This window comes from Phyllobates terribilis, unplaced genomic scaffold (assembly GCF_046119375.1).
Source record: "Phyllobates terribilis strain yellow unplaced genomic scaffold, ASM4611937v1 Scaffold_5__5_contigs__length_657084704, whole genome shotgun sequence".
NCBI classification, from domain to species: Eukaryota; Metazoa; Chordata; class Amphibia; order Anura; family Dendrobatidae; genus Phyllobates; species Phyllobates terribilis.
Window position 1 is genome coordinate 524,044,023 of NW_027362765.1, and position 25,082 is coordinate 524,069,104.

The following is a 25,082-nucleotide window of genomic DNA, read 5'->3' on the forward strand; positions in this document are numbered from 1 at the left end:
ATCACAATCACAATCAGTCATGGCTCCAGGCATGCAACAGTCATCGGGGCACCATGCTGTGTGAGCAGAATAAAAATCAACTTTCTTTTTCTGCGCCACAAAGACATTTTATGGTTTATGTGCTCAATCTTTAGACATGCCCTGTATATGTGGCACCCCAGGGGTCTGGTTTTCCACAGTAACAGCAATGTTATGTCTGAGAGCAGGTGGGAGGTCTCTTGGTCAGGGATGCTATGCATGCCACACCTCCTGCCCAGTCCTGGGAGGGGAAGAACTTCCCCTATATAAACCTAGGGCTGAGGCAGGGTGAGTGAGTAGAGAAGAAGCAGAGAAAAGAAGCAAATATAGGAAGAAACAACAGGAGCTCTGTGGGAGCAGTGTTACAAGGAGTCAGGGGCTGGCAGCTGCAGAGCTCGCCCTGACTGAGAAGTTATCACCGGACCCGGAGTCCGAGGCTGTGGGGACTAACTCCTATCCAGCAGCAGAAACCGACCGGCAGGGGATTGCAGGTCCTCTGGCCCAGAAACCCGAAGGCCCCGAGTCACCGGCCATACGGGTGAGCACCACACGGTACACTCAGGGACGTGGGCTACTTATACCCGCCTCTAGCAAGGTAGCCAGAAGAGTATCGTTAGTTTGGGAGGCCTACAACTCCGCCTGGCCAGGGGAGATCCCATCTGCTCAAGGACTGACCAGGCCCCAATCGCTAGCCAGTACTCCGGGAGGGTCTATCTTTGTCACCAGTAAAGACCCTGAACTACACAGTACCGTCTCCGAGTGGTTCCTGCTACCCCCATCATCCACGTCGGCTGCCCTGAGGCCATACCCCTCCCGTTGGGGGTTATACTATCACGCTGCACAATCCTACCACCGGCCTCAGCGGTCTGCCCTGCAGCAGCAGCTCCCTGGCTGCACTCAACGGGTGGCGTAGTCGTCCAACATCTACCGCTAAAACAGCGCCACTTAGTCTGACTCCCTGGGCACGGAACGGATCACCGCCACGAGACTACAACCCTCAACAGATCCGGCTCCGGGTAAGCTCTCGCGTGCGCAACGCAGCGCGACACAGGCCCAGGGGCGCGTCAACTTTTGGCGTAGTCGGCAGGATCTCGTGCCCGCAACCACCGGGTACTGCGTGCCTGAAAAAGACTGAAAACTTACCCGTGGTGAAGATTCCCGCCATCCGGCGCCATCTTCCGCTTTCTTCCCGCCATCGGTGGAGTTTTCCCGCCATCCGGCGCCATCTTCGGCCTTCTTCCCGCCATCCGTGGAGTTTTCCCGCCATTGGACGCCATCTTGAGGACGCCGCGCGGGAAGAAGAGGGGCGTGGACTCCGAAAACGCGCGAGAACTGAAGCCCCGCCTCACGTCCGGACGTTGCGTAAGGTCCTGGAAGGAGCCCAGCAGACGCCGACGTCACAGGAGCGCGACGGAAGGTCCTCAACCCTGACGATCCACTGCGGAGCCGCGGCCTACGGAAGAGGATCATCGCAAGGTAGGCCACGGTCCACTAGGGGGGAGAAGGATGTCGGATACGGAGGAGAGCTTCACCGCTCCAACCCCCGCCAGCGCCACCGCTGTTGCGGTCATGCCTTTCACCATGCCCTATATCCCGGGGGCAGCCTGGCTACCCCAGTACTCAGGGGAGTCACATACCCTGCAGGACTTTAGAGAAAAAACTGGATAGCCTCTTCCAGGTGTACCCCCTCACAGAAGAGCAAAAAGTAAGCATCCTGGTGGCCCAATTAACCGGGGCAGCCCAAAGGGAGGTAAAGTCCTGGCCACCTGGGGGGAGGACTGTCGCAGGGATACTAACCCGGCTGAGGGACACCTTTGATACCCGCACCTCAGCCGAGATCAAGCTTAGATTCTACGGGTGCAAACAGCGGGCACATGAGAGTATAAGGGACTATGCCCTGAACCTACAAGAGGCCCTGAGAGCCATTAAGCAGACCGACCCTGACGGCGTGGGAGACGAGGACAGGCTGTTAACTGAACAATTTATAGAGGGTTTATATTGCAATGCCCACCGAACCCAGTTGCGGGCAATGGCCTTACAGGACCCTCATCTGGGATTTGCACAGTTCAAGGACAGAGCCATCCGGGTGCTCCGAGAACCGGCACCAGGTGGCGTTGTGACCCACAGACGCCCCACTACCACCTACCACCAGGAGGCGGCGCCCTTGTCGGCAGGGCCTGTGGGAGCTGATGCGCAGGCTTTGAACAATGACTCGGCTCCAGACCTGCACCATCAGGTCCAAGAGCTAGCTAAAAGCGTTGCTGCGCTAACCCGAACTGTGCAGTCTTTACAGGTTTCCACTCCAGGGAAGATCCAGCTGGCATTCGGACCGGAGGACATCCCGTGGCGTCGACCAAGGAGGACCCCACCGGCCAGAGGAAGACCCAGCGACAGATACAACGAGGACAGACGACCCATCTGCCGCCGCTGTAATCAACCCGGACATATGGCAAGGTACTGTCCTTTAAACTGGCACAACCTAGGGTAGAGGGCCAACCCCTAGGAAAAAGATCATCAGGCCCATCAAACTGGCGCGACAAATATGTGGGAGGACGTCCAGTCTTGCCTGTGGTACTGGATGGCATTCCTATGAGTGCCCTACTGGACACCGGGTCACAGGTCACCACCATCCCGTACGTGCTCTTCAAGCAGTACTGGAATGACTCGGATATTACCCGCTACCCAGACGACGACTTGAGTATCATCGCCAGCAATGGTCAGCCCGTGCCACAGATCGGATTTAAAGAGGTGACCATTAAAATTGGTAGAGTTGAACTGGCAGCACAGGGACTGATCATTGTAGACATTGACAAACACGAGAGTCACCCAAAGATAACTCTAGGAACTAATGTAATTGAAAATTGTCTTGCAGAGGTGATTTTCCTTTTACAGCAGGTTGCCAAGAACGCCAGCTCCGGCGAGCAGCGAGTGCTCCAAAAAGAGATCCGGGCACTGATGCGACGGCAACAGGTGGAACTCTCCGGCGGTGAGATTGGTAGCGTGAGAATGTGTGACCCTTTCCCTATTGCCATGCCCCCAAAAAGTGAAATGATGATTTGGTGCCGGGCAGCTATTGGTCTGAGAGGTAGAGATTACCAGGCAATGGTAGAACCAGTTTACTCAGACAGTAGGCCCACCCACCATCTTGACAGCACGGGGGGTGGTTAATGTACGCCATGGGAGGGTGCCCGTTCGCATAATCAATATCGGGAAGAGGGAAGTGTACCTGCCCCGGTATGCCACGCTAGCCAAATTATATACCATTAACCAAAATGCTATACAATCTGTGGAACCATTGCCTCCATCTCACCCGGAGGAAGGTAACGGCTCTAAGAAAACAATGGAGGACTGGTGTCAGCAACTACATTTGGGTACTGACTCCACTCCCTCACATCAGAAACAGGGAGTCTATCGGGTGGTTCAAGAGTACGAGAGAGTGTTTAGTAAACACCCGTTAGACTTCGGGCGAGTCAAGGGGGTAGAACACCACATCCCCACGGGAGACCATCCTCCCATAAAAGAGAGGTATCGACCCGTACCCCCTGCACACTACCAACACGCCAAGGGGATGCTTAGAGACATGAAGGAGGCTGGGGTGATCAGGGATAGCTGTAGCCCCTGGGCAGCTCCACTAGTCTTAGTCAAAAAGAAAGACAACACCATGAGGATGTGTGTAGATTACCGGAAAATCAACCATATCACACACAAGGATGCGTACACCTTACCAAGGATAGAGGAGTCTTTGGCTGCTTTAAGATCTGCTAACTTCTTCTCTACCTTGGATCTCACTAGTGGGTACTGGCAGGTTCCTGTAGCAGAGGCGGACCGGGAGAAGACCGCATTCACCACCCCGATGGGACTTAGCGAGTTTACCTGCATGCCGTTCGGACTCTGCAAAGCACCAGGAACCTTCCAACGATTAATGGAGTGCTGTCTGGGCCATAGAAACTTCGAGACGGTCCTGTTGTACCTGGACGATGTCATCGTATATTCTAAGACTTATGAGGACCACCTGAAACACCTGGCGGAAGTGTTCGAAGCTCTGGCAAGCTACGGCCTAAAGGTGAAACCCTCCAAGTGTCACCTCCTGAAACCAAAGGTGCAGTACCTGGGACACGTGGTGAGCGCTGACGGAGTGGCTCCCGACCCTGATAAGATCACCGCAATTAAGGAATGGCCAAGTCCCTCCAGTGTAAGGGAAGTGCGGCAGTTCCTCGGGTTGGTAGGCTACTACCGCAGGTTCATCCCCGGTTTCACCAAAAAGGCAGCTCCTATGCAGGACCTCCTGATAGGCCAGTCCCGGAAGGCCAAGAACCAGAAGCCGCCCTTCAGATGGGAGAAGTTGGAAGAGGAGTCCTTCCGCCAGCTGAAGATGGCCCTCACGGGGGATGAAATCCTGGCGTACCCGGATTACAGCCAGCCCTTTATCCTCTACACCGACGCAAGTAACATCGGGCTAGGAGCCGTGCTGTCCCAGATCCAGCAGGGGAAAGAACGAGTAATCGCTTACGCCAGCCGAAAACTGCGACCCACCGAGAGAAACCCTGAGAATTACAGCTCATTTAAGCTAGAGTTCCTGGCAGTGGTGTGGGCAGTCACCGAACGCTTTAAGCACTACCTCGCTTCTTCCCGGTTCGTCGTGTACACGGATAACAACCCGTTGACACACCTGGACACAGCAAGACTCGGTGCCCTAGAGCAGAGATGGATGGCCCGTCTGTCCAACTACGAGTTCACAATCAAATACCGGGCAGGACGCTCCAATACCAACGCGGACGCCCTGTCCAGGATGCCAAACCTACCGGACGTAGGAGAAGATCCAGAGGGACTGGAAGAAGTCGAACTCCCTGCGTTCCACCGGCATGGGACTATCCAGTATTCCCACCGGGTAAGGAGTAAGCAAGCCGCTACGTTTAACCCCTTGCCTCACTACAACTGGGAGGAAACGCAAGACAGTGACCCTGCCGTCCGACTGGTGAAGGAGATGCTGACTCGGCCAGAGGCTCGCCTTGACCCAGACGCTCCGGAGGAAGCCAAGCAACTGTGGGCTGAGAAGAGTCGACTGTTCCTTTATAAGGGGAAGTTGTGCCGCAGAACGGTTAACTCCCGGACGCATGAACTAATCTGGCAAGTAGTGGTGCCACGAAGAGACGCAGCCATGGTGATGGAGGCATACCACGACGGGGCTGGACACTTCGGATGGAAGAAGCTGGAGTTCCTGCTGCGCGAGCGGTTCCACTGGGTAGGCATGAGGGGAACCATCGAGAGGTGGTGCAGAGACTGTGGCCCGTGCAACCTAAGAAGGAAGGACCGTGCCAGCCAGAAGACTCCCCTGCAGTCCATCGTCACCCAGCAGCCGTTGGAACTGGTAGCCTTGGATCATGTAAAACTGACCCCAAGCAGAAGTGGCTACGTCTACGCACTAACCATCGTGAATCACTACTCCCGGTTCTTGGTTGTCGTCCCCGTCAAGGACTTAACAGCTCGAACAGCAGCGAGAGCCTTCCAGCAGCATTTCTGCCGTCCACACGGGTACCCGGACCAAGTGTTGACAGACCAGGGACCTGCCTTTGAAGCGGAGGTCTTCCAAGAATTCTGCACTCTGTATGGCTGCCGGAAGATAAGGACGACACCCTATCATCCGCAAACTAATGGACTTTGTGAGAAAATGAACCAGGTGGTAATGGATCTTCTGAAAACGTTGCCCCTGGAAGAACGCAGTCTGTGGCCTGAGAAGCTGCCCGATCTGGTGGATCTATACAACCACATCCCGGTAGGTTCCACCAACTGTACCCCGGCTTACCTAATGAGGGCGAGACCTGGTAAGTTACCTGTTGACCTGGAAATGGGAGTCCTGACACCTGAGGACACTTCACCAGAAGCAGACTGGGACACAGAGGCAGCAGCAGTACCGGAGAGTACAGGAGAGCGTGGAGCGAAGTCTCTGTCAGGCTAGGGAAAGACAAGAGAAAACTTACAACCAGTATGCTCCCGCTGTTCCCCTGGTACCCGGAGAGCAGGTCTTGAAGAGAAAAAGACGGCTCCACAAGTTGGACGACCAGTGGGAGAAGGACCCGTACACCGTACTGCCCTCAAGCCACGACAACCCAATGGTCTGTACCATCAGTAAAGACGGAGGGGAAACCACAACCATTGTATCCCGGGATCACCTGAAGAAGTGTCCCGAACAGCTACGGAACCCTGAAGAGGAACAAGAAGACCCTCGACCCGTAGAGGAAAGGGAAGACATGGTTAATACTGTGCTCGGAGACTTCCCTCGGTCTTGGACTCAAGTCAATGGTGCAGTTGTGGTACCCGTACTCACCTTCCTCCAACCAGCATCCCAAGCACCTACGGAGCAACAGGTAGAGCTGGAAGAACAGCCGGTCCAGGAGGCAGAAGACCCCACACCAGCAGACCAGGAGGATCAACCCTCTGCTTGCAGTGAGCCTGCCATATCCCTAGTGAGCCAAAGGGCCCGTAGACCGCTGCCCAGTTTACCCTTAACAGCTCCTACACCCTGTAGTTCAGGGCCAGACAGTCAGCTCCGTAGGTCCACTAGGGCCACTAGGGGCCAGTTACCCGCACGTTGGAGGATTTGAAGTGTATAAATTGTTTTATTTGTGGTTACCTGTTTATTGTTGCTTGTGTATAATTATGTGTTTCTAGTTATTTTTAGGAGTCCTTGGTGGATTTACCGGGAATCCTTTGTACATAGTTGGAGCGTAACCCAGGACGGACTAAAGACTGTTAAGGACTCGGGGCAGGACAGACCCCTACCTGGTTACGTCTCCCTGTTTTGGTGAAATGGACACCTTGCTTTCTTCAAAGACTGCACCCGGTTACGGACATGCCGTGACCACCTTTATGTGTTTCTTTATTGTTATTGTTATATCTTATGTTTTTCTAAAATATGTTTAGTCCCGGAGTACTAAATTTCACTAGGGGGGAATGTGGCACCCCAGGGGTCTGGTTTTCCACAGTAACAGCAATGTTATGTCTGAGAGCAGGTGGGAGGTCTCTTGGTCAGGGATGCTATGCATGCCACACCTCCTGCCCAGTCCTGGGAGGGGAAGAACTTCCCCTATATAAACCTAGGGCTGAGGCAGGGTGAGTGAGTAGAGAAGAAGCAGAGAAAAGAAGCAAATATAGGAAGAAACAACAGGAGCTCTGTGGGAGCAGTGTAACAAGGAGTCAGGGGCTGGCAGCTGCAGAGCTCGCCCTGACTGAGAAGTTATCACCGGACCCGGAGTCCGAGGCTGTGGGGACTAACTCCTATCCAGCAGCAGAAACCGACCGGCAGGGGATTGCAGGTCCTCTGGCCCAGAAACCCGAAGGCCCCGAGTCACCGGCCATACGGGTGAGCACCACACGGTACACTCAGGGACGTGGGCTACTTATACCCGCCTCTAGCAAGGTAGCCAGAAGAGTATCGTTAGTTTGGGAGGCCTACAACTCCGCCTGGCCAGGGGAGATCCCATCTGCTCAAGGACTGACCAGGCCCCAATCGCTAGCCAGTACTCCGGGAGGGTCTATCTTTGTCACCAGTAAAGACCCTGAACTACACAGTACCGTCTCCGAGTGGTTCCTGCTACCCCCATCATCCACGTCGGCTGCCCTGAGGCCATACCCCTCCCGTTGGGGGTTATACTATCACGCTGCACAATCCTACCACCGGCCTCAGCGGTCTGCCCTGCAGCAGCAGCTCCCTGGCTGCACTCAACGGGTGGCGTAGTCGTCCAACATCTACCGCTAAAACAGCGCCACTTAGTCTTGACTCCCTGGGCACGGACCGGATCACCGCCACGAGACTACAACCCTCAACAGATCCGGCTCCGGGTAAGCTCCCGCGTGCGCAACGCAGCGCGACACAGGCCCAGGGGCGCGTCATATATACTGTGCAAAAAGAAAGGCATCAACCTTATTCAAGAGGCATTACGACAGTGATGACAATTCCTTACATAGCACAATCACAAAGCAAAGTAAGACATTTTGAAAAGGAAATGAGTTTAAAAAAAAAAAAAAAAAAAAAAAAAAAAAAAAAAAAAGGGTGAACACAGATGTTTTTTTCTCCGCTCAATGATTGAATTATTGTAGTATCCCTCATTATCTATAGAAGCCCTAGAACTTAACACTTAGGCCTTGTCTTGCCTACGGCCTTCAGATTAAATAGACTCACCGCTACATCATTTATTTGGCTAAATTATGATGCTTTTCTCTGAAAGTTCAAAAGCCTCATAGCTCTTACAATAAAGAATCCCCAAATATGTTGGTGTAGAAATCTTCGTTCATATAAATATAGTGAGTGCCTCTTGTAATAGGCCAGACGGGTTTAGAGGAGTAGGAAAAATTGTACATTTTTCATCCAAAAAAAACCAAACAAATTTTTCATCCATAGTCATGTCAGTTTTTTACATTTGTATGGCATACAGTTTTTGCATGAACTATTAAATAAGGCCAAATACAGTTTCCCATGTTAAAAATTGTAATGGATCACTGAAAAACCCATTAAACACAGATGGTAATCTGTATCTGATTCGTTATTTACGTACCCATTGATTTATAACGAGAGAGTCTGATCCAGAATACAGATCATAGTACTGCATGCTGCAATTTTTTACATGCAGACCATTGGAAGAACATTCAGGTGAACTACCACATTGACTTGCATTGGTCAGTGTGCTGTCCGTATGCCATCAGTTTATAAAACAGACTACACACTTGTCTAATCGAACCTTTATAGTCCGGATTTTAAAAATAGATTAGGCATTGGTTCACACCTCTGCAGTTTTTTTTTTTTTTTATAAAACAACCACCATTTTGATAATTTGTTACGATACTGTAGTCCACCCATTCATTTAGTACTTTGGTTGCCCACCTTTGAACCAGCTCAACCATTTTGGCCCCAATTCATGAAGGTATTAAACGCAATAAGTAAAAAAACCTTCAAAAAGTGGCAAACTTTTCATGCAACTCGAAGCTGTGCCACAATTTTAAGACTTGGTGGCTCCACGTCAGTTTTGGCCGCCTCTACAAAAATCGGTGGTGGATGGGTGAGACAGAAATGCTGCCAAACCTGCCCGTCTAAATCTTCAAACTTTCCTCCACTTTAGTGGCACGAATTTAGTCAGAAACGTACTCCAGTGCCTGGTCTTTACTGGCACAATTTATAATGAATTTGATGGGTGGGTGTAACCATGCCCTATTCTACGCTCATATTGGTGTAGCTGGCCAGGATTCGTGTGTAAACCCCAAATACCACAACTTAAGGTGATTTCGCCAAATAATCTTAATGAATTGCACCCTCAATTTAACTCGGATTTTATTAATTGAAATCCCTGATGTTTGCATGTAGGAGTCCAGTGAACGTTTCTACTAGTGATGGACAGCCATCTCTACATGCACAGCCCTACCGGGAAGGCTGTCAGTCACTGAGTAGCCCCGCCCACTGGACTCATGCTTACAAACACCAGGGATTTCAATGGAAAAAAATATAAGTTTTACTGAAACCTTTCTCACAAAAATGTACCTCAATCTGATCAGTTCCTCCTGCTCTAGAACATCCTGTATCACGCACCACAGTACATGCAAAAATGGTAAAATCTAAACACTTGAGTAAAATTACTGGAAACATCTTAATATAATGCTAAAATTGACAGTTGAGCTGCATTTGCAGAAAAACCTTATTTTACATCTTCAAACATTTGCCTTTGTGAGTGTTGTCTTTGCATAGCTAAATGTTCCTGTAGGGGGCATGAGAAGTGCCTCAGGCCAGCAACAAAATAACTAAAATGCCATCTTGAATTTTGTGATGTCCTTGAACAAGTCAAGCATTTTGTGACAAGACCAGAACATGTAGCCTGGCCTACAGAACCTTTATATGGTCACAATTTTTGTCACTTAAATACATCAAAATGACAAACATGCGATACCTGAAAATAACATGGAAAGTTCATGAATTAGTCACCAAATCCAAATTGGACAGCAACAAAAAGGATTTCCCTGCAACAGCTTAGAGGTTGACATCAGAAAAGAAATTAACAGTTTGCCACTTTTCAGTGTACCGATTAACTAAGGTGACATTTACCTCACTTAAGCTGTTGTGATATAACACGTTGGCCAGTTCACGAGGAAAACGCACACATTTGGCTAAAATGGCACATTTAGTCTGTGGATTATACGCATTCTTTCTTGACCGTCAACTTTACCTACATCTACTCACAGTTATGGCCAAACTAGTGGATAGTCCACCCCAGTGCAGTAATAGAAAATGCATCCACTTAAGGACAGAGTTCTTGTCCCAGGACAATGATTGCAATCTATCCATCCATCTATACTTACAAAACCCACAATACACCAGATACCCTGGATAAACCACTGTCTAGGTCCCTTTGAGAGTTGCCACACTGGCCTTTTTCATAGAAACTGGTGTAATTTTTCCTAAGCCTTTGCAGGCTTTTCTTTTCTATTTAGTACTTTAAATATTCCCAAGTGGCAACTGCTGAGTATTACTTTATAATAAAGTAACAATTTATTGTAGCCCTTGTAGTCCCACAATCTGTACAGTGACTCTAAAATATAACGGCTTGCTCTGTAACCCCACCTAGTATCCGAACACAAGAAAATTTCCTTACAGAAAGAGAAGAGACCCAACACACTTTGGAGCAAAGGTTAAGCAGATAAATCACTCCACACATTTAGTCTGACTCCTCTTTTTCTACACAACCCACACAGCACATGACCTCATTCAAAAGACTTCCTGGGCCTTATACTACACTGTGCAATACAGTGATTGTAGCAGGAGCTGCTTTGACAGTTTTATACCATCCACATTACGCTGCACATTCCTGTACAACACCTCAATGGGGGTGCTGAGTGCATCAGGAGCCACACTAAGCTTGAGCAGACACCAGAGTCAGTGTAGCAAAGTTATCCCCTTTGTTTGTCTTTCTTGTTGTCTTTAGTTTGTAGTTGGGCCTGACCAATGCTCACCCCTCCCCCTCCCTATGTAGGGCCAAGCTCTAGGGATATACAGGGCTTAGGTTTCCTGCTCAGCGATTGGTGTAGAACAAATATAGGGACGGTAGGGTAGGCAGGGTGTTATTAAATCTGCCTAAGGGTCTCCACTTCCCCTTTCCCTAGTGTTTGGGCTTCCTTCCACTCTTCCCTTCGTGTTGCACTGAGTCTTTCCCACACCTTGCGTGACACCTAAAGGGCGGTGAGTGACATCACTTGGAAAACTGAATTGACTGAAGGCTTCAACTCAAGAATCAAAGTTGATTCTTGGGAAGCTGGAGACTTGATCTTCTGATCTTGTGTGGCTCCCTCAGGTGGACAAATTGCAGTTTACCATATATACTGCATTTTGTGTTATTAGAATTACTAAAGTTCTATTGTATAAAATATTGCATCAAGATTTTTTTACTACATTAAAAAGGAGTTGGCCACTACTTTTTATGATTTGGGACAATCGATGGACCCTGTGCCCCTAAGTGTTTTTCTAATTATCTCCTGCTGTCCTTCCCTGTGAGCGGCGCTACCGCTGGCCGCTGAAAGGTATCATGTGACCGGCTGCTGAGGTCAGGACAAGTGAGGCGTAACATCAGTGGCGCTGGGCTCCAGTTTACAAATCCCACCAAGAGTAAAACCTGTAAGTTTGTATGTTCTCCTCGTGTTTGTGTGGGTTTCCTCCGGGTTCTCCGGTTTCCTTCCACACTCCAAAGACAAACTGATAGGGAATGTAGATTGTGAGTCCCAATGGGGACAGTGATAATAAGGTCTGTAAATTGCTGTATGGTTTTAATGAGCAAAATAAATATACGTACTGTTTCTAGCCTAAAAAGACAGCCACACAAGAGCTAAGCAACCAAGTGCACATTCCCTCAACACAATCAGCTGTTTAACCCCTAAAAGACAGCAGATAAGAGTCATAAACGGCAGCCTCTAAAAAGGGCCCTATTCCCCAGCGCCACTTTTTAACGGCGCTGAAACTCCCGCGGGCGACAGCTGTAAATGACAGATGACACCCTGTTGTATCGGCTCAGGCTCGCTTTGAAACCGATCGGGGCCAATTACCGTAATCACTTAAATAACGCTTCAATCACGACACCGCTATCTAAGTGGTTAAAACACTCCCTTTAGCAGGATCGACCCCCCCCACGATCATAATCGCGGTTGCAGATCATTACCATAGTATCCCAAGGTCATAACGACCTCATGGTACAGTGGCTTGTGAGATCCAGATTTAAACCGGGTCTCACAGGCGCATTCAGTGACTCACTGACAGGTCTCATGCACTGCAGTACACAAATACTACAATGCATGAGACCAGAGATCAAGGTTAAAATTATACGCGTCTTACAGTGGTACTAAGTGGAAAAATAAAGGAAAAAAAAAAAAAGGTACATAAAATGTTAACGTAAAACCATGAAAAGCCGTTTCGCCACTAAACGCAGCATCTGTGACAAAACAAAAAAAACCCCACAAAATAATTAATTAGTATCCCCGCACTCAGAACAACCCCAATCTATTAAACTGTCATGTTATTTATTCATTCTGTACGGCGAGCACCGTAAAAAAACTATATACATAACCATACCATATATACAAACCATACCAAAAGTGACCGACACAGTAGGACAATGCTAAAACAAATTCATTTTTTGAAAATATTGTTTTTAGCCAGTAAAAGTAGCAAAGCATAAAAAAGCTATATAAATATGTTATCACTGTAATCGTTCTATCGGACGAATAAATTAGTCCTGCCACTTTTACAGCATGGTGTACGGCACCAAAAAATAAAAATAAAAGTAAAAACAATAACAGAATTGCTGTTTTTTGTTCATTCTGTCTGAAAAATCTGATTAAAAAGATCAAAATACGTTTTGTACTCCACAAATGGTAAAAAAAAAAAAAAAAGACTCGTCCGAATATGGCGACGAAAAAACTATTTTTTTAAAATAAAAAAGCATATTTACTGTGATAGCAGCAAAACATACAAAACCCAATTTAAATCTGGCATCGCACCGATCTGAAGAATAAAGTCATCTAATTACTTGTAACGCACGGTGAACCGCACAAAAAATAAAAAACTATTAACTATAATAAAAACTAATTATACTATTAAAATCAGAACAAGGCTCGGCTGACCTTTATCCTGCGCTCTCCATTGAGTGCTTACATCGGGGTTTCTGTGTAAATTCCACAAAAATGCGAAACCACTCACTTATGAGGCAGGTGGAGTTACTTTGGAGTCCATCTGATCTTTGTTACGGTGGTGTCCCATCATTTTAGGCGTCTTTTTAGTGCACAAGTGTGGGCGACCACAATTCTGTGCACGTCTAAAAAGATGGATACCACCAGAACAGATTCCAGACGGACTCCAAAGTGACTCCATCTACCTCATCATGGTTTGGTGGTTCCCTTGGGGGTTTCATATGAATCACATTTTGTGGGATTTACACGGTAATCCCGACGTAAGTGCTCAGCGTAGAACACAAGATTGTGATCCCAGCCTTATTCTGGAAGCTATCGAAATTATGTACCCAAAAATGTTGTTACCAACAAAAACCCTAATTTATTCCACACAAAACCAGCCTCTACTCAGGTCCGTCATCTGTCACTGGAAATATAGGAGGTTCCCATGTTACTGGTAGAACAAAGACTTTGGAAAGAGATGGCTACCCCCTCCAAATAAGGTGCAATGAATTCTGCGCTCCCAAATAAAATGCCCCCCTGCTACTGAGCCCCAAGGTGCCTAAACCACAGTCAGCGGCCACATGTTTGGAATTATTGTAGTGGGGAGAGCGCACTTAATTTATGGAGTGTGTGTCTACAGAAGCACAAGCTGGGGACACTACAATATATGGGGGCACAATGTATGGGCACTAAACTAGCATATTTGCAATTCTCCAGGAATAAAAAGAAGCCTGGCGTGGATGAATTCATTGAGAGGTGCAATTTCTACAATGGGGGTCACTTTTTTATATATTACAGGTGGAGAATATTGCGCAAAAAAAAAAAAAAAAAAAAAGTAAAGCTTCTAATCAACTCACCTAAAACTGGAATGTAGCAGGCAGAAGTCCACCTCCCCCCACAAAACCGAATATATGGGCATGTTGCTCTTTGAAATGTAAATACAATTACACCTTTAATTTGTTATTGTTTTCTAGTGAAATTAGATTTAAATGAACATACAAGTGAGGCATTAAGTGCTCAGGAGAAGATGGAGCACTTAACCAGCTATTGTTTTGATGTTTCACAACTCATCATACAGACCAGTCATTCAACCTAAAGAGGCTGGTGCAGTCAGGCAAATCAAAAAGTGAGCCGTCAATGCTAAAAGGGCTGGTGCTGGGTGGGTCCTTAAGTGCTCTACCACACCCAGAGAATTTAGCATTTTCATTCATATGAAAATATGGCATTACTCGGGAATGCAGCAACACATAGAAGATATAAGAAAGGTGACAATGGGTATACATTTGAAAGACCGGCTACCCATAAAAGTGAGTTGATCTTACGGACAGATTCCCTTTAAAATCAGTGGTTCTCAACTCCAGTCCTCAAGACCCACCAACAGATCAGGTTTTCAGCATTTCATTAGTATTAAATAAGTAATAATTCCATCACCTGTGCAATACTAAGGAAATCCTGAAACCATGATCTGTCGTTGGGTGTTGAGGACTGGAGAACCTCTGATTTAAATAAAATATAAGCCTTGCACATATACTGAACTAAATATACAGTACAGACCAAAAGTTTGGACACACCTTCTCATTTAAAGATTTTCTGTATTTTCATGACTATGAAAATTGTACATTCACACTGAAGGCATCAAAACTATGAATTAACACATGTGGAATTATATACTTAACAAAAAAGACTGAAAGAACTGAAAATATGTCTTATATTCTAGGTTCTTCACAGTAGCCACCTTTTGCTTTGATGACTGCTTTGCACACTCTTGACATTCTCTTGATGAGCTTCAAGAGGTAGTCACCGGAAATGGTTTTCACTTCACAGGTGTGCCCTGTCAGGTTTAATAAGTGGAAATTCTTGCCTTATAAATGGGGTTGGGACCATCAGTTGTGTTGTGCAGTAGTCAGGTGGATACACAGCTGATAGCCCTACTGAATAGACTGTTAGCTGCTTTTTTCTTGCCGTAATACAAATTCTAAGTAAAGAAAAAAGAGTGTTCATCATTACTTTAAGAAATTAAGGTCAGTCAGTCCGAAAAATTGGGCAAACTTTGAATGTGTCCCCAAGTGCAGTTGCAAAAACCATCAAGTGTTACAAAGAAACTGGCTCACATGAGGACCGCCCCAGGAAAGAAAGACCAAGAGTCACCTCTGCTTCTGAGGATAAGTTTATCCGAGTCGCCGACCTCAGAAATCGCAGGTTAACAGCAGCTCAGATTAGAGACCAGGTCAATGCCACACAGAGTTCTAGCAGCAGACACATCTCTACAACAACTGTTAAGAGGAGACTTTGTGCAGCAGGCTTTCATGGTAAAATAGCTGCTAGGAAACCAGTGCTACGGACAGGCAACAAGCAGAAGAGACTTGTTTGGGCTAAAGAACACAAGGAATGGACATTGGACCAGTGGAAATCTGTGCTTTGGTCTGATGAGTCCAAATTTGAGATCTTTGGTTCCAAACACTGTGTCTTTGTACGACGCAGAAAGGTGAACGGATGGCCTCTACATGCCTGGTTCCCACCGTGAAGCATGGAGGAGGAGGTGTGATGGTGTGGGGGTGCTTTGCTGGTGACACTGTTGGGGATTTATTCAAAATTGAAGGCATACTGAACCAGCATGGCTACCACAGCATCTTGCAGCGGCATGCTATTCCATCCGGTTTGTGTTTAGTTGGACCATCTTTTATTTTTCAACAGGATAATGACCCCAAACACACCTCCAGGCTGTGTAAGGGCTATTTGACCAAGAACGAGAGTGATGGGGTGCTACGCCAGATGACCTGGCCTCCACAGTCACCAGACCTGAACCCAATCGAGATGGTTTGGGGTGAGCTGGACCGCAGAGTGAAGGCAAAAGGGCCAACAAGTGCTAAGCATCTCTGGGAACTCCTTCAAGATTGTTGGAAGATCATTTCCGGTGACTACCTCTTGAACCTCATCAAGAGAATGCCAAGAGTGTGCATAAAAGCAAAATATGGCTACTTTGAAGAACCTAGAATATAAGACATATTTTCAGTTCTTTCACACTTTTTTGTCAACTATATAATTCCACATGTGTTAAATCATAGTTTTGATGCCTTCAGTGTGAATGTACAATTTTCATAGTCATGAAAATACAGAAAAATCTTTAAATGAGAAGGTGTTTCCAAACTTTTGGTCTGTACTGTATGTAAGGCATATATACATATGTATATATATTTATTACAAGTGTGAGCTTTGGCCTAAACAGTACATTTATAAAATATATATATATGCTATACATGCAGAAAACCAAATGAACCATTAAAAATTGATAAATGGTGTACAAGGATTGTCAATACCTCTAGGCCAAATATTCATGACTTAAGTATTTTAGTAATGTAAAAATAAAATCCTCGCATGCGGAGATTAAAGAAAAAAAAAAGTAGTTATTTGGAGATATAGTATCTGGGCCAGAATACCTTTAAATATTAATATTCTTCCTTCCAGCATACAACTGGACTTCGTAACACTGAAGAGTTCTAGGCTTTTCTGAGAGATACTGATATTTTTGCAGCTGCCCATGGGGAGCTTATTTGCAGTCAAAACTTCTGCACAAATAAGTTTTGTTCTGTGGACATAACCTCTTGTTCAGTTTAGTTTTCCAATGGGACAAAAAATATTTTTTGGTCTAATATTTGGTTAATTTAAATATTTTCATTGAAAATGTATAAGCCCACTTCCACAGCACACCAACCCTCTCAGTGTTGTGGGCACAGACAGAAGGCGGCCCATGTGCAAGAATATATGAGCCCTTCGCAGCCCAAGAGCTCATCATTATGCACAATCCCACCTACTTTGGGTGGGAAATGGGCCCCCTTACCTCTTGGTGCCCCTGTGCAGCTACAAAGGTTGCACCAATGATCTGTCCGCCCCTGGGTGTGACCATTGTTGCTGTGGTGGGGTCATGTGGCCCAGGATTCTTGAGGTTTTGCCTAGAAGCATGGGCTTTGTGGACCACTTGGGTCGCTCCTCCTGCGGGCATGGTGTCGATGGCTATCACACAAGTTAAGGACCCATTATGAAGTTTGCTGTGAGGCGACAGTGGGCTCATACAGTCTGATCAAAATATTAAGAACTTTGATGTATATCAGTCGGACGTCACATGTCAGTCTACATCCTAGGTACATTTGGTAAAATGCCTCTTGCAAATTTAGTATTTATTTGCAAGCAGACACAGCTAAAACTCAGAATGGAAGAATCCTAGCCCTTTACCAAAGGTCTTTATTTCAGAGGCAGGATAGTTGTTCCTTGTGTTTAGCGTAATAGCAGTCTTAACAAGGTCCAAAACAAATATATGAACTGTCCAGATGTAGAGGAACAGCAGAACAGTATTCTAGAAACCCAAGAATAGAAGCTGAGAGAGTAAATCACTAACAGCAACAAAACCACTAAGAAAATCATAAAAATAGTTTCCTGATTATACGCTTGTGTTGGGAATCCTCTGGCACAAATTCTTTACTTTACACACATTTTACAAGACGCTATCCATAAATGCTGCACAGTGCTTGGCATCACGACTACTGTTCAGAAGCACAGCCAGTGTTCCAGTTTATCCAGAGCTGGTGGCTGTAATAGATTATTATTACCTGTGGGATGGCTCCATAATTCCAGATATAGCCCTTGTGAGGGAACACATTGGCCACGTAACGGAGCTTGCCTTTTTTCACATCTTGTTTGATGGGATTCAATGGGTCTTTTGTGGCAATCTGAAAATACAAGCAAAAACAGTTGGTTACTGGAAGTCCTGAATGAATTCCTGTAGTTAAGTAAAAAAAAAAAAAAAAAAAAAAAAAAAAAAAAGTGATCAGCATGGCATGATCAATATCCAAGCTAGAGAACAAGTCAGCAAGAAGCCCACCACATGAAGCCGGGGATATGCGAGAAATTCTGACTCATGGTCTGTTCTTGCTCATTGCAGTTCTCATGTTTCACCTTGAGAAGCAGATTACAAATGGGCTTTTGGATAGTTTGTGCTTCTGTGTCGAGGATGTATAGACATTGTATTACAATGCAAGGTTTGAAACTTTTGTAAGATTTACTATAATATGATCACACTCCGTTCTGCCGGTGTTTAGAATAGATTATATACCAGTATTAAAACCACCTAATCTTGTACAAGTCCCTCGTGCTGCCAAAAGAGCTTTGACCCCTAAAAGCATGTAATACCAAAGAACACCTTCAGTAGTCTAGTGCATCAGGCACAATGACTTACAGGACCTGAAACACCTGCGATGGTGAGATGTTCGTAGATTGATTTTGCTTTTCCAGCACATCCCACAGAAGGTTGGTCAGATTGAGATCTGAGGAATTTGGAGGACAAGTCTTCACCTTGATGTTTGTCACATTCTTCATACCATTCCTGAACAATTCCTGTAGTATTGTAGGACAAGTTATGCTACCAAAAGGGAGGCCAGTACCATTAGGGAATACCATTTCCTAAAAAGGGGGAATATTTGTTCTACAACTATCTTCAGGTAGGTGGTACATGTCAAAGTATCATCTAGATCAGTGATGTCAAACTCAAACACAGAGGGCCAAAATGAAAAACTTGGACAAAGTCGCGGGCCAACCAGTATACAGTCTAATGGGCCCCCCAAAGTCCTCCATACAGAATAATGGGCCCTAGATAGTCCTCCATATAATATAATGGGCATCACAGTCCTACATAGAGAATAACGGCTCTACATAGGGGTGGCGGTTCTGGTGTCGCGGGCCAAAGATAACCACTCTGCGGGCCAGATTTGGCCCACGGGCCGGAGTTTGACATGTATGATCTACACTGTGTGCAGAATTATTAGGCAAGTTGTATTTTAGAGGATTATTTTTATTATTGATCAACAACTATGTTCTCAATCAACCCAAAAGACTCAAATATTAAAGCTTAATATTTTTGGAAGTTGGAGTGTTTTTTTTTTTCAGATTTGGCTATCTTAGGAGGATCTCTTTGTGCAGGTAACTATTACTGTGCAGAATTATTAGGCAAATTAATAAAAACCAAATATAATCCCATCTCACTTGTTTATTTTCACCAGGTAAACCAATATCAGTGCACAAAATTTAGAAATAAACATTTCTGAGATGCAAAAACAAAAAAAAATTAGTGATCAACATAGCCACCTTTCTTTATGATGACACGCAACAGCCTTCCATCCATAGATTCTGTCAGTTGCTTGATCTGTTTTCGATTAACATTGCGTGCAGCAGCCACCACAGCCTCCCAGACACTGTTCCGAGAGGTGTACTGTTTTCCCTCCCTGTAGATCTCACATTTTATGATGGACCACGGGTTCTCTATGGGGTTCAGATCAGGTGAACAAGGGGGCCATGTCATTATTTTTTCTTCCTTTAGACCTTTACTGGCCAGCCACACTGTGGAATAGTTGTATGCATGTGATGGAGCATTGTCCTGCATGAAAATCATTCCCCCCCCCCCCCAAGAAAAACGACTTCTTCCTGTACCACTGCTTGAAGAAGTTGTCTTCCAGATACTGGCAGTAGGTCTGGGAGTTGAGCTTCACTCCATCCTCAACCCGAAAAGGTCCCACAAGTTCATCTTTGATGATACCAGCCCATACCAGTACCCCACCTCCACCTTGCTGGCATCTGAGTCGGAGTCGAGCTCTCTGCTCTTTACGGATCCAGCCTCTGGCCCATCAAGAGTCACTCATTTCATCAGTCCATAAAACCTTTGAAAAATCAGTCTTAAGATATTTCTTGGCTCATTCTTGACGTTTTAGCTTGTGTTTCTTGTTCAAAGGTGGTCGTTTTTCAGCCTTCCTCACCTTGGCCAAGTCCCTGAGTATCGCACACCTTGTGCTTTTTGATACTCCAGTAACGTTGCAGCTCTGAAATATGGCAAAACTGGTGGCGAATGGCATCTTGGCAGCTTCACGCTTGATTTACCTCAATTCATGGGCAGTTATTTTGCGCCTTTTGTGGCCAACACGCTTCTTGCGACCCTGTTGGCCATTTGCCATGAAACACTTGATTGTTCGGTGATCACGCTTCAAAAGTTTGGAAATTTCAAGACTGCTGCATCCCTCTGCAAGACATCTCACAATTTTGGACTTTTCAGAGCCTGTCAAATCTCTCTTCTGACCCATTTTGCCAAAAGAAAGGAAATAATTAAGCACACCTTATATAGGGTGTTGATGTCATTAGTCAACACCCCTCCTCATTACAGAGATGCACATCACCAGATTTACTTAATTGGTAGTTGGCTTTCAAGCCTATGCAGCTTGGAGTAGGACAACATGAATAAAAGTATGTGATCAAAATACTCATTTGCCTAATAATTCTGCACACAGTGTAGATGAATGCTAGGACTCAAGGTCTACCACCAAAACATTGCCCAAAGTATCAAACTGCCTCAGCCGGCTTGCTTTTTTCAAATCCTGGTGCCATGTCTTCTCCAGGTAAGCTGTGCACAGAAGGGCCAATCTGTTCCTTCTACGTAATATGAAGCGTGATTCATTAGACCAGGTCACCTTCTTTGCCTCCTGGCAAAGTCCTCATGTAGACATGCACATTGAGGGCACTTTAGGTGTTGAACATGGAAACTGACTGGTCTGTAGCTATGCAGCAAGTGGTGATGTTCAGTATGTACTCACATCTTTCTTCACTTGCCGCCCAACGTATACCACCCTTTAGCTTGTGATAATGGCACCTATTAATGTTATGCAGATCACCAGTAAGTGGTTTTAATATGGTTAAAAGGACATTCTTAAACTTTGAACACACTGAAGACTGAGAATTATTGCCTCAAACACATTCCAGCAGTCTGTTGCATCACCATCTTTAAAGATTCATATAAATCTCAGTATAATAAAAGGTTACTGTAGATTCCGTAGGTTAAGGCTCATATTGGTATGCGAAGATTTTTGTTTTTTTGGCAGAATTGCATTAGATGAAAATGTACAAGCTGGAGAAAGTAAAAAGCAATTTTTGAGGCATCTGCCAGGAATTTAAAAAGTTATGCTCATCTTCTTTCTTCAGGAACACACCGTTCCCCTGCCCCTGGGCTTCAGGTTTGCTGGCGGGGCGCAACTGAAGAGCAACAGCTTGGAACAGTGGCATGGTCTGAGTTGTGCCCTCTCCAGTGCTACGAGAAATGTGAATGCCATTTTCCTTCCCTAAGAAATGGGCCACCTCAGACTGCAGAGGTGGTCAGGAAAGCTAGACAAGGAGCAGTAAAATATAGAATTAAAAAGTCGTAAATTGCAAAGTTGCTTGGTTTTAAAAGAACTTTGCGATTTTACACATTTATAATGACTACAAAACATCTTTAACCCCTTCATGACCTTAGGATTTTCCAGATTTGTTTTCTCCTTTTGAATGACACCATCCATTTGATCATGTGCTACATTCGCAAGAAAAAAAAAAAAAAACATTTGCAAAGAAAGTGCAATTTCACAATTGTTTTTTAGGGTTTTTATTTACCATGTTCACTATATGGTAAAACTGACCTGGCAATATGATTCTCCAGGTTAGTATGAGTACGCTGATACCAAAACATGTATAGTTTATTTTTATTTAAGTGGTAAAAAAAAAAAAATTCCCCAAAATTTGTAAGGAAAAATCAAAAGCAGTAACACCAAGTGTTTATTTTTTATGGTTTTATTTTGAATGAGGCAAAAGGTGTTGTGCTAGGTGCTGATGCACTACTATGCATAGCAGAAATCACAATTACCTATGCTTCATAGGAGGTTTTAAGCAGATCCTTGGCTGTCATGACAACCCATCGGTGCCCCATGTGACAGGGGCGGGATTAATGGTGTGCTTCCGACTAGTGTGTTAAATCCCGCTGTCAGAAACTGACAGAGGGATTTAACTGGGCTGCGTGCGGAGATCCACGAGCCCACGACCTTTAGTGGAAATAGATGTCAAAAACCGTGAAAGGGTTAATGCCCTTGGTCGGCCAAAGAGAATAGATTGCATGCAAATCTCAAAACTGGAATAATTACGTCATATTTAATTGTATATAGTTATATACATTAGGCCTCATTCAGACGTCCTTTTTTCACGGATGAGCCTTTCATTTTTTTATGGTGCTACACATCTGCCCATGTGTTTGCTGTTTTTTGCTGACAGTGTGCCTGCACAAAATTCATGTATGAATGTCCATTTTGGACCGGAGTCACAGATCAATATTACACATAGAATTATACGATTCTGTAATTGACATTGTAATGGATAGGAGAAGTTTTGCAATTTATCAATTTTTTTCATAAGTAAAAAGTCACTGATGGCAAAACGGACATTGACCAAACAATAATGAAACTATACATAGACATTATATATGCATATGAGTGATAGAGCGTGTGTGTCTATTAAACACACACTATGAATACATATTTTTATTTTTTTTCACTAACCTTTAAAATGTAAGGGACTTTTTGATCAAACAGTTTAGTGCAAAAGCCATCCAACCACATCAAGGTGAACCTTTTATATGAATGGTCTCCATCCCTAGTGTCTCACCTCTACCTGTGGAGACAGGCATAGGAAAAAAAAAAGCAGTCGATCTAATTAAAACCTTGTCTGTGAAATATGGGCAGATAGTGAGGAGCGAGCATGCCAATTACTCGAGATTTACGAGCATGCTCGGGTGTCATGTTTGAGTCACTCCGTGTGCATGATTTCCAACTATTTGATAGCTTTAATACATGTGAGGAATGCTTGTTTGTTAGGCATTTCACACATGTATTAAAGCTGTCAAACAGTCGCAAATCATGCACACGGCGTGACTAACATAACATTCGAGCACGCCGCAAATACTTCACGAGCACCAGAGCATGCTCGCCGAAAGGGTTAACAGAACACGCTCCCTCATCACTACTCAGACTTATCAGCCCATCTTTCCACACAAGGTTTTAATTGCAAGCTACACCTTTTCTTCATTTTTCCAGTTCTGATGAGGCAGGTTTGGCACATGTAGAGATGAGACATTAGTGATAGGGACCCACAATATCTAGGTCACCTTGATGTGGTGGGAATGCTTTCGCACTTTGACAAAAAAAAAAAAAAAGTGTTTACAGCAACAGTGGAGTTCATGTAGTCATTAGTGTGCTGATGCATAGGGTACAGATGCACGCTAATTTAATACTAAAGGTGAGTTTTTTGCAGTAAACACTGAGGACACTCAAACTGACAAAAAAAAAACAAAAACAAAACAAAAACCAAAACAAACAGACATCTGAAGGAATCTCTAGGTTTAATCTTATGTTGGCTGATTGCCTTGGTTGGTTTGGTCAAATAAAGTATATGGCCTGATTTAGACTGGATAATCAGGGTGTAGTGGCATGAAAGTGACCCGAATTCCTCCACTAACACAGCCAAATTGTAATGTTAGTATCTGGGTATTTGAAATCTTTGGAAAAACAAATGTCAGCAAGAGCCAGATATGACAGGGTTAATCAAGGAGACAACTCAAATGAATGAAAATACCGTACATTTAGAGGCAAAATAAGGAGACGAAGTGGGTGGTCATAAAACTGAAAATGTGACGATCATCTTATTTTGTTCAAATAGTAACGGACAATTCATGTAAAATGCAGCCTACACAGTATCAGTATATAATGGAAGCCTTTGTAAGGGGGTGGAATGCAGACTGTAGTTTTTCCATATACAATATACTAACCTCCATCTTTGCATTAGTCCATCGTGGTACTTCTACGACCATATTGAATATTCCCTATTTTAAGAAAAAAACAATAATAAGGAGACATGGTACAATCACAGATCATCATTGTGTAAACATATCCATATCATCTTATACAGGCCAATACATGCCATACATTTTGAAAAAAAGTTAAACATAAATTGGGCACTTTGAAAAACTAACATTTCTCCATAATGCTAAAGTTCACACGCTACCTGCCAATTACCACTGAAAGGGTCACCTGGGCGAAGAGTCATGACGTCCCACATACTCCTAGGTTGACAGACGTCATTTATTCATCTAGTCCGGCCTTGGCATCACCTGGCGCATGTACTGCCATACTGTGCATGTGTGAAATGGCGCAAAAGCTGAAGTGGAATGACATCCCGGCCTGTATGATGCAAGCAACGCCATGAAGAGCGCGGGATGGGATGTTTTATTCACCTGAACAGCCTTTTTGAGAGGACTCAAAAGGCAATTAGCGTATAGTACTTATATACCTGCAATCAGAAAGCCATTGCAAAGCTTTAAAATGTTAGTGATTTAGTATAACACAGGTTCACTTTATAAAAAAACAAACAAAAAAAAACAGTATATGTTGTACAGCAGAATTTTTTTTTTTTTTTTTTTTACTGCATTTGGCCCTAACAGAGAATCAGATTTGTCAGAAGGTCTGAAGAAAGTCCTCACATCTGATCACACTACTGTGCAGCACATCAAACCAGCAAGATAATTGCTTTCTCCTGTCATCATGTTCCAAAACATTTCTTAAAGAAATCTTCCAGAAGTGCAGAAACATGGAATCAAGAGCCTGAAACTTATTAGCCCATGTCTTGTATATTCAGAACAAAACACTACAAACTGTTCCTGCTGAGTTTAAGCATCAATACAATGCTGACACCATTATGGTTAGCGAGCACTTTTGTTTAAAGAGTCGTATTTTTTTTTTTTTTCCATAAAATCAATAGTACACAGAAAAATAAAAACTTTGTAATATCTTATCATTCGTGAAATGCACTTCTTCCCCCTCCTGGACTGATAATTCTCAATTCACATGTAAAATCTGTATTCAGTGAAGACAGATTACGTTACAGAAATAGGAGATGGCAGCTGGTTCTCAAAGTTCGATTGAGACCTGTACATATCGTCTCAGAAGACCTTGCAGCAGAAGGCCTGTTTGATATTTTTG

General features: G+C 44.8%; 1 protein-coding gene across 1 annotated transcript in view; it reads right to left on the reverse strand.

Moving 5' to 3' along the window:
* Positions 1-25,082, reverse strand: part of PPA1 (inorganic pyrophosphatase 1) — a 115,460-nt gene that overhangs the window by 38,165 nt on the left and 52,213 nt on the right. Inside the window, exons 3-4 of the mRNA XM_073681430.1 lie at positions 23,873-23,926; positions 17,820-17,939 (exon numbers count right to left, since the gene is read on the reverse strand). Of these exons, the coding sequence (XP_073537531.1) occupies positions 17,820-17,939; positions 23,873-23,926 (174 nt within the window). The remainder of the gene's footprint in view (positions 1-17,819; positions 17,940-23,872; positions 23,927-25,082) is intronic.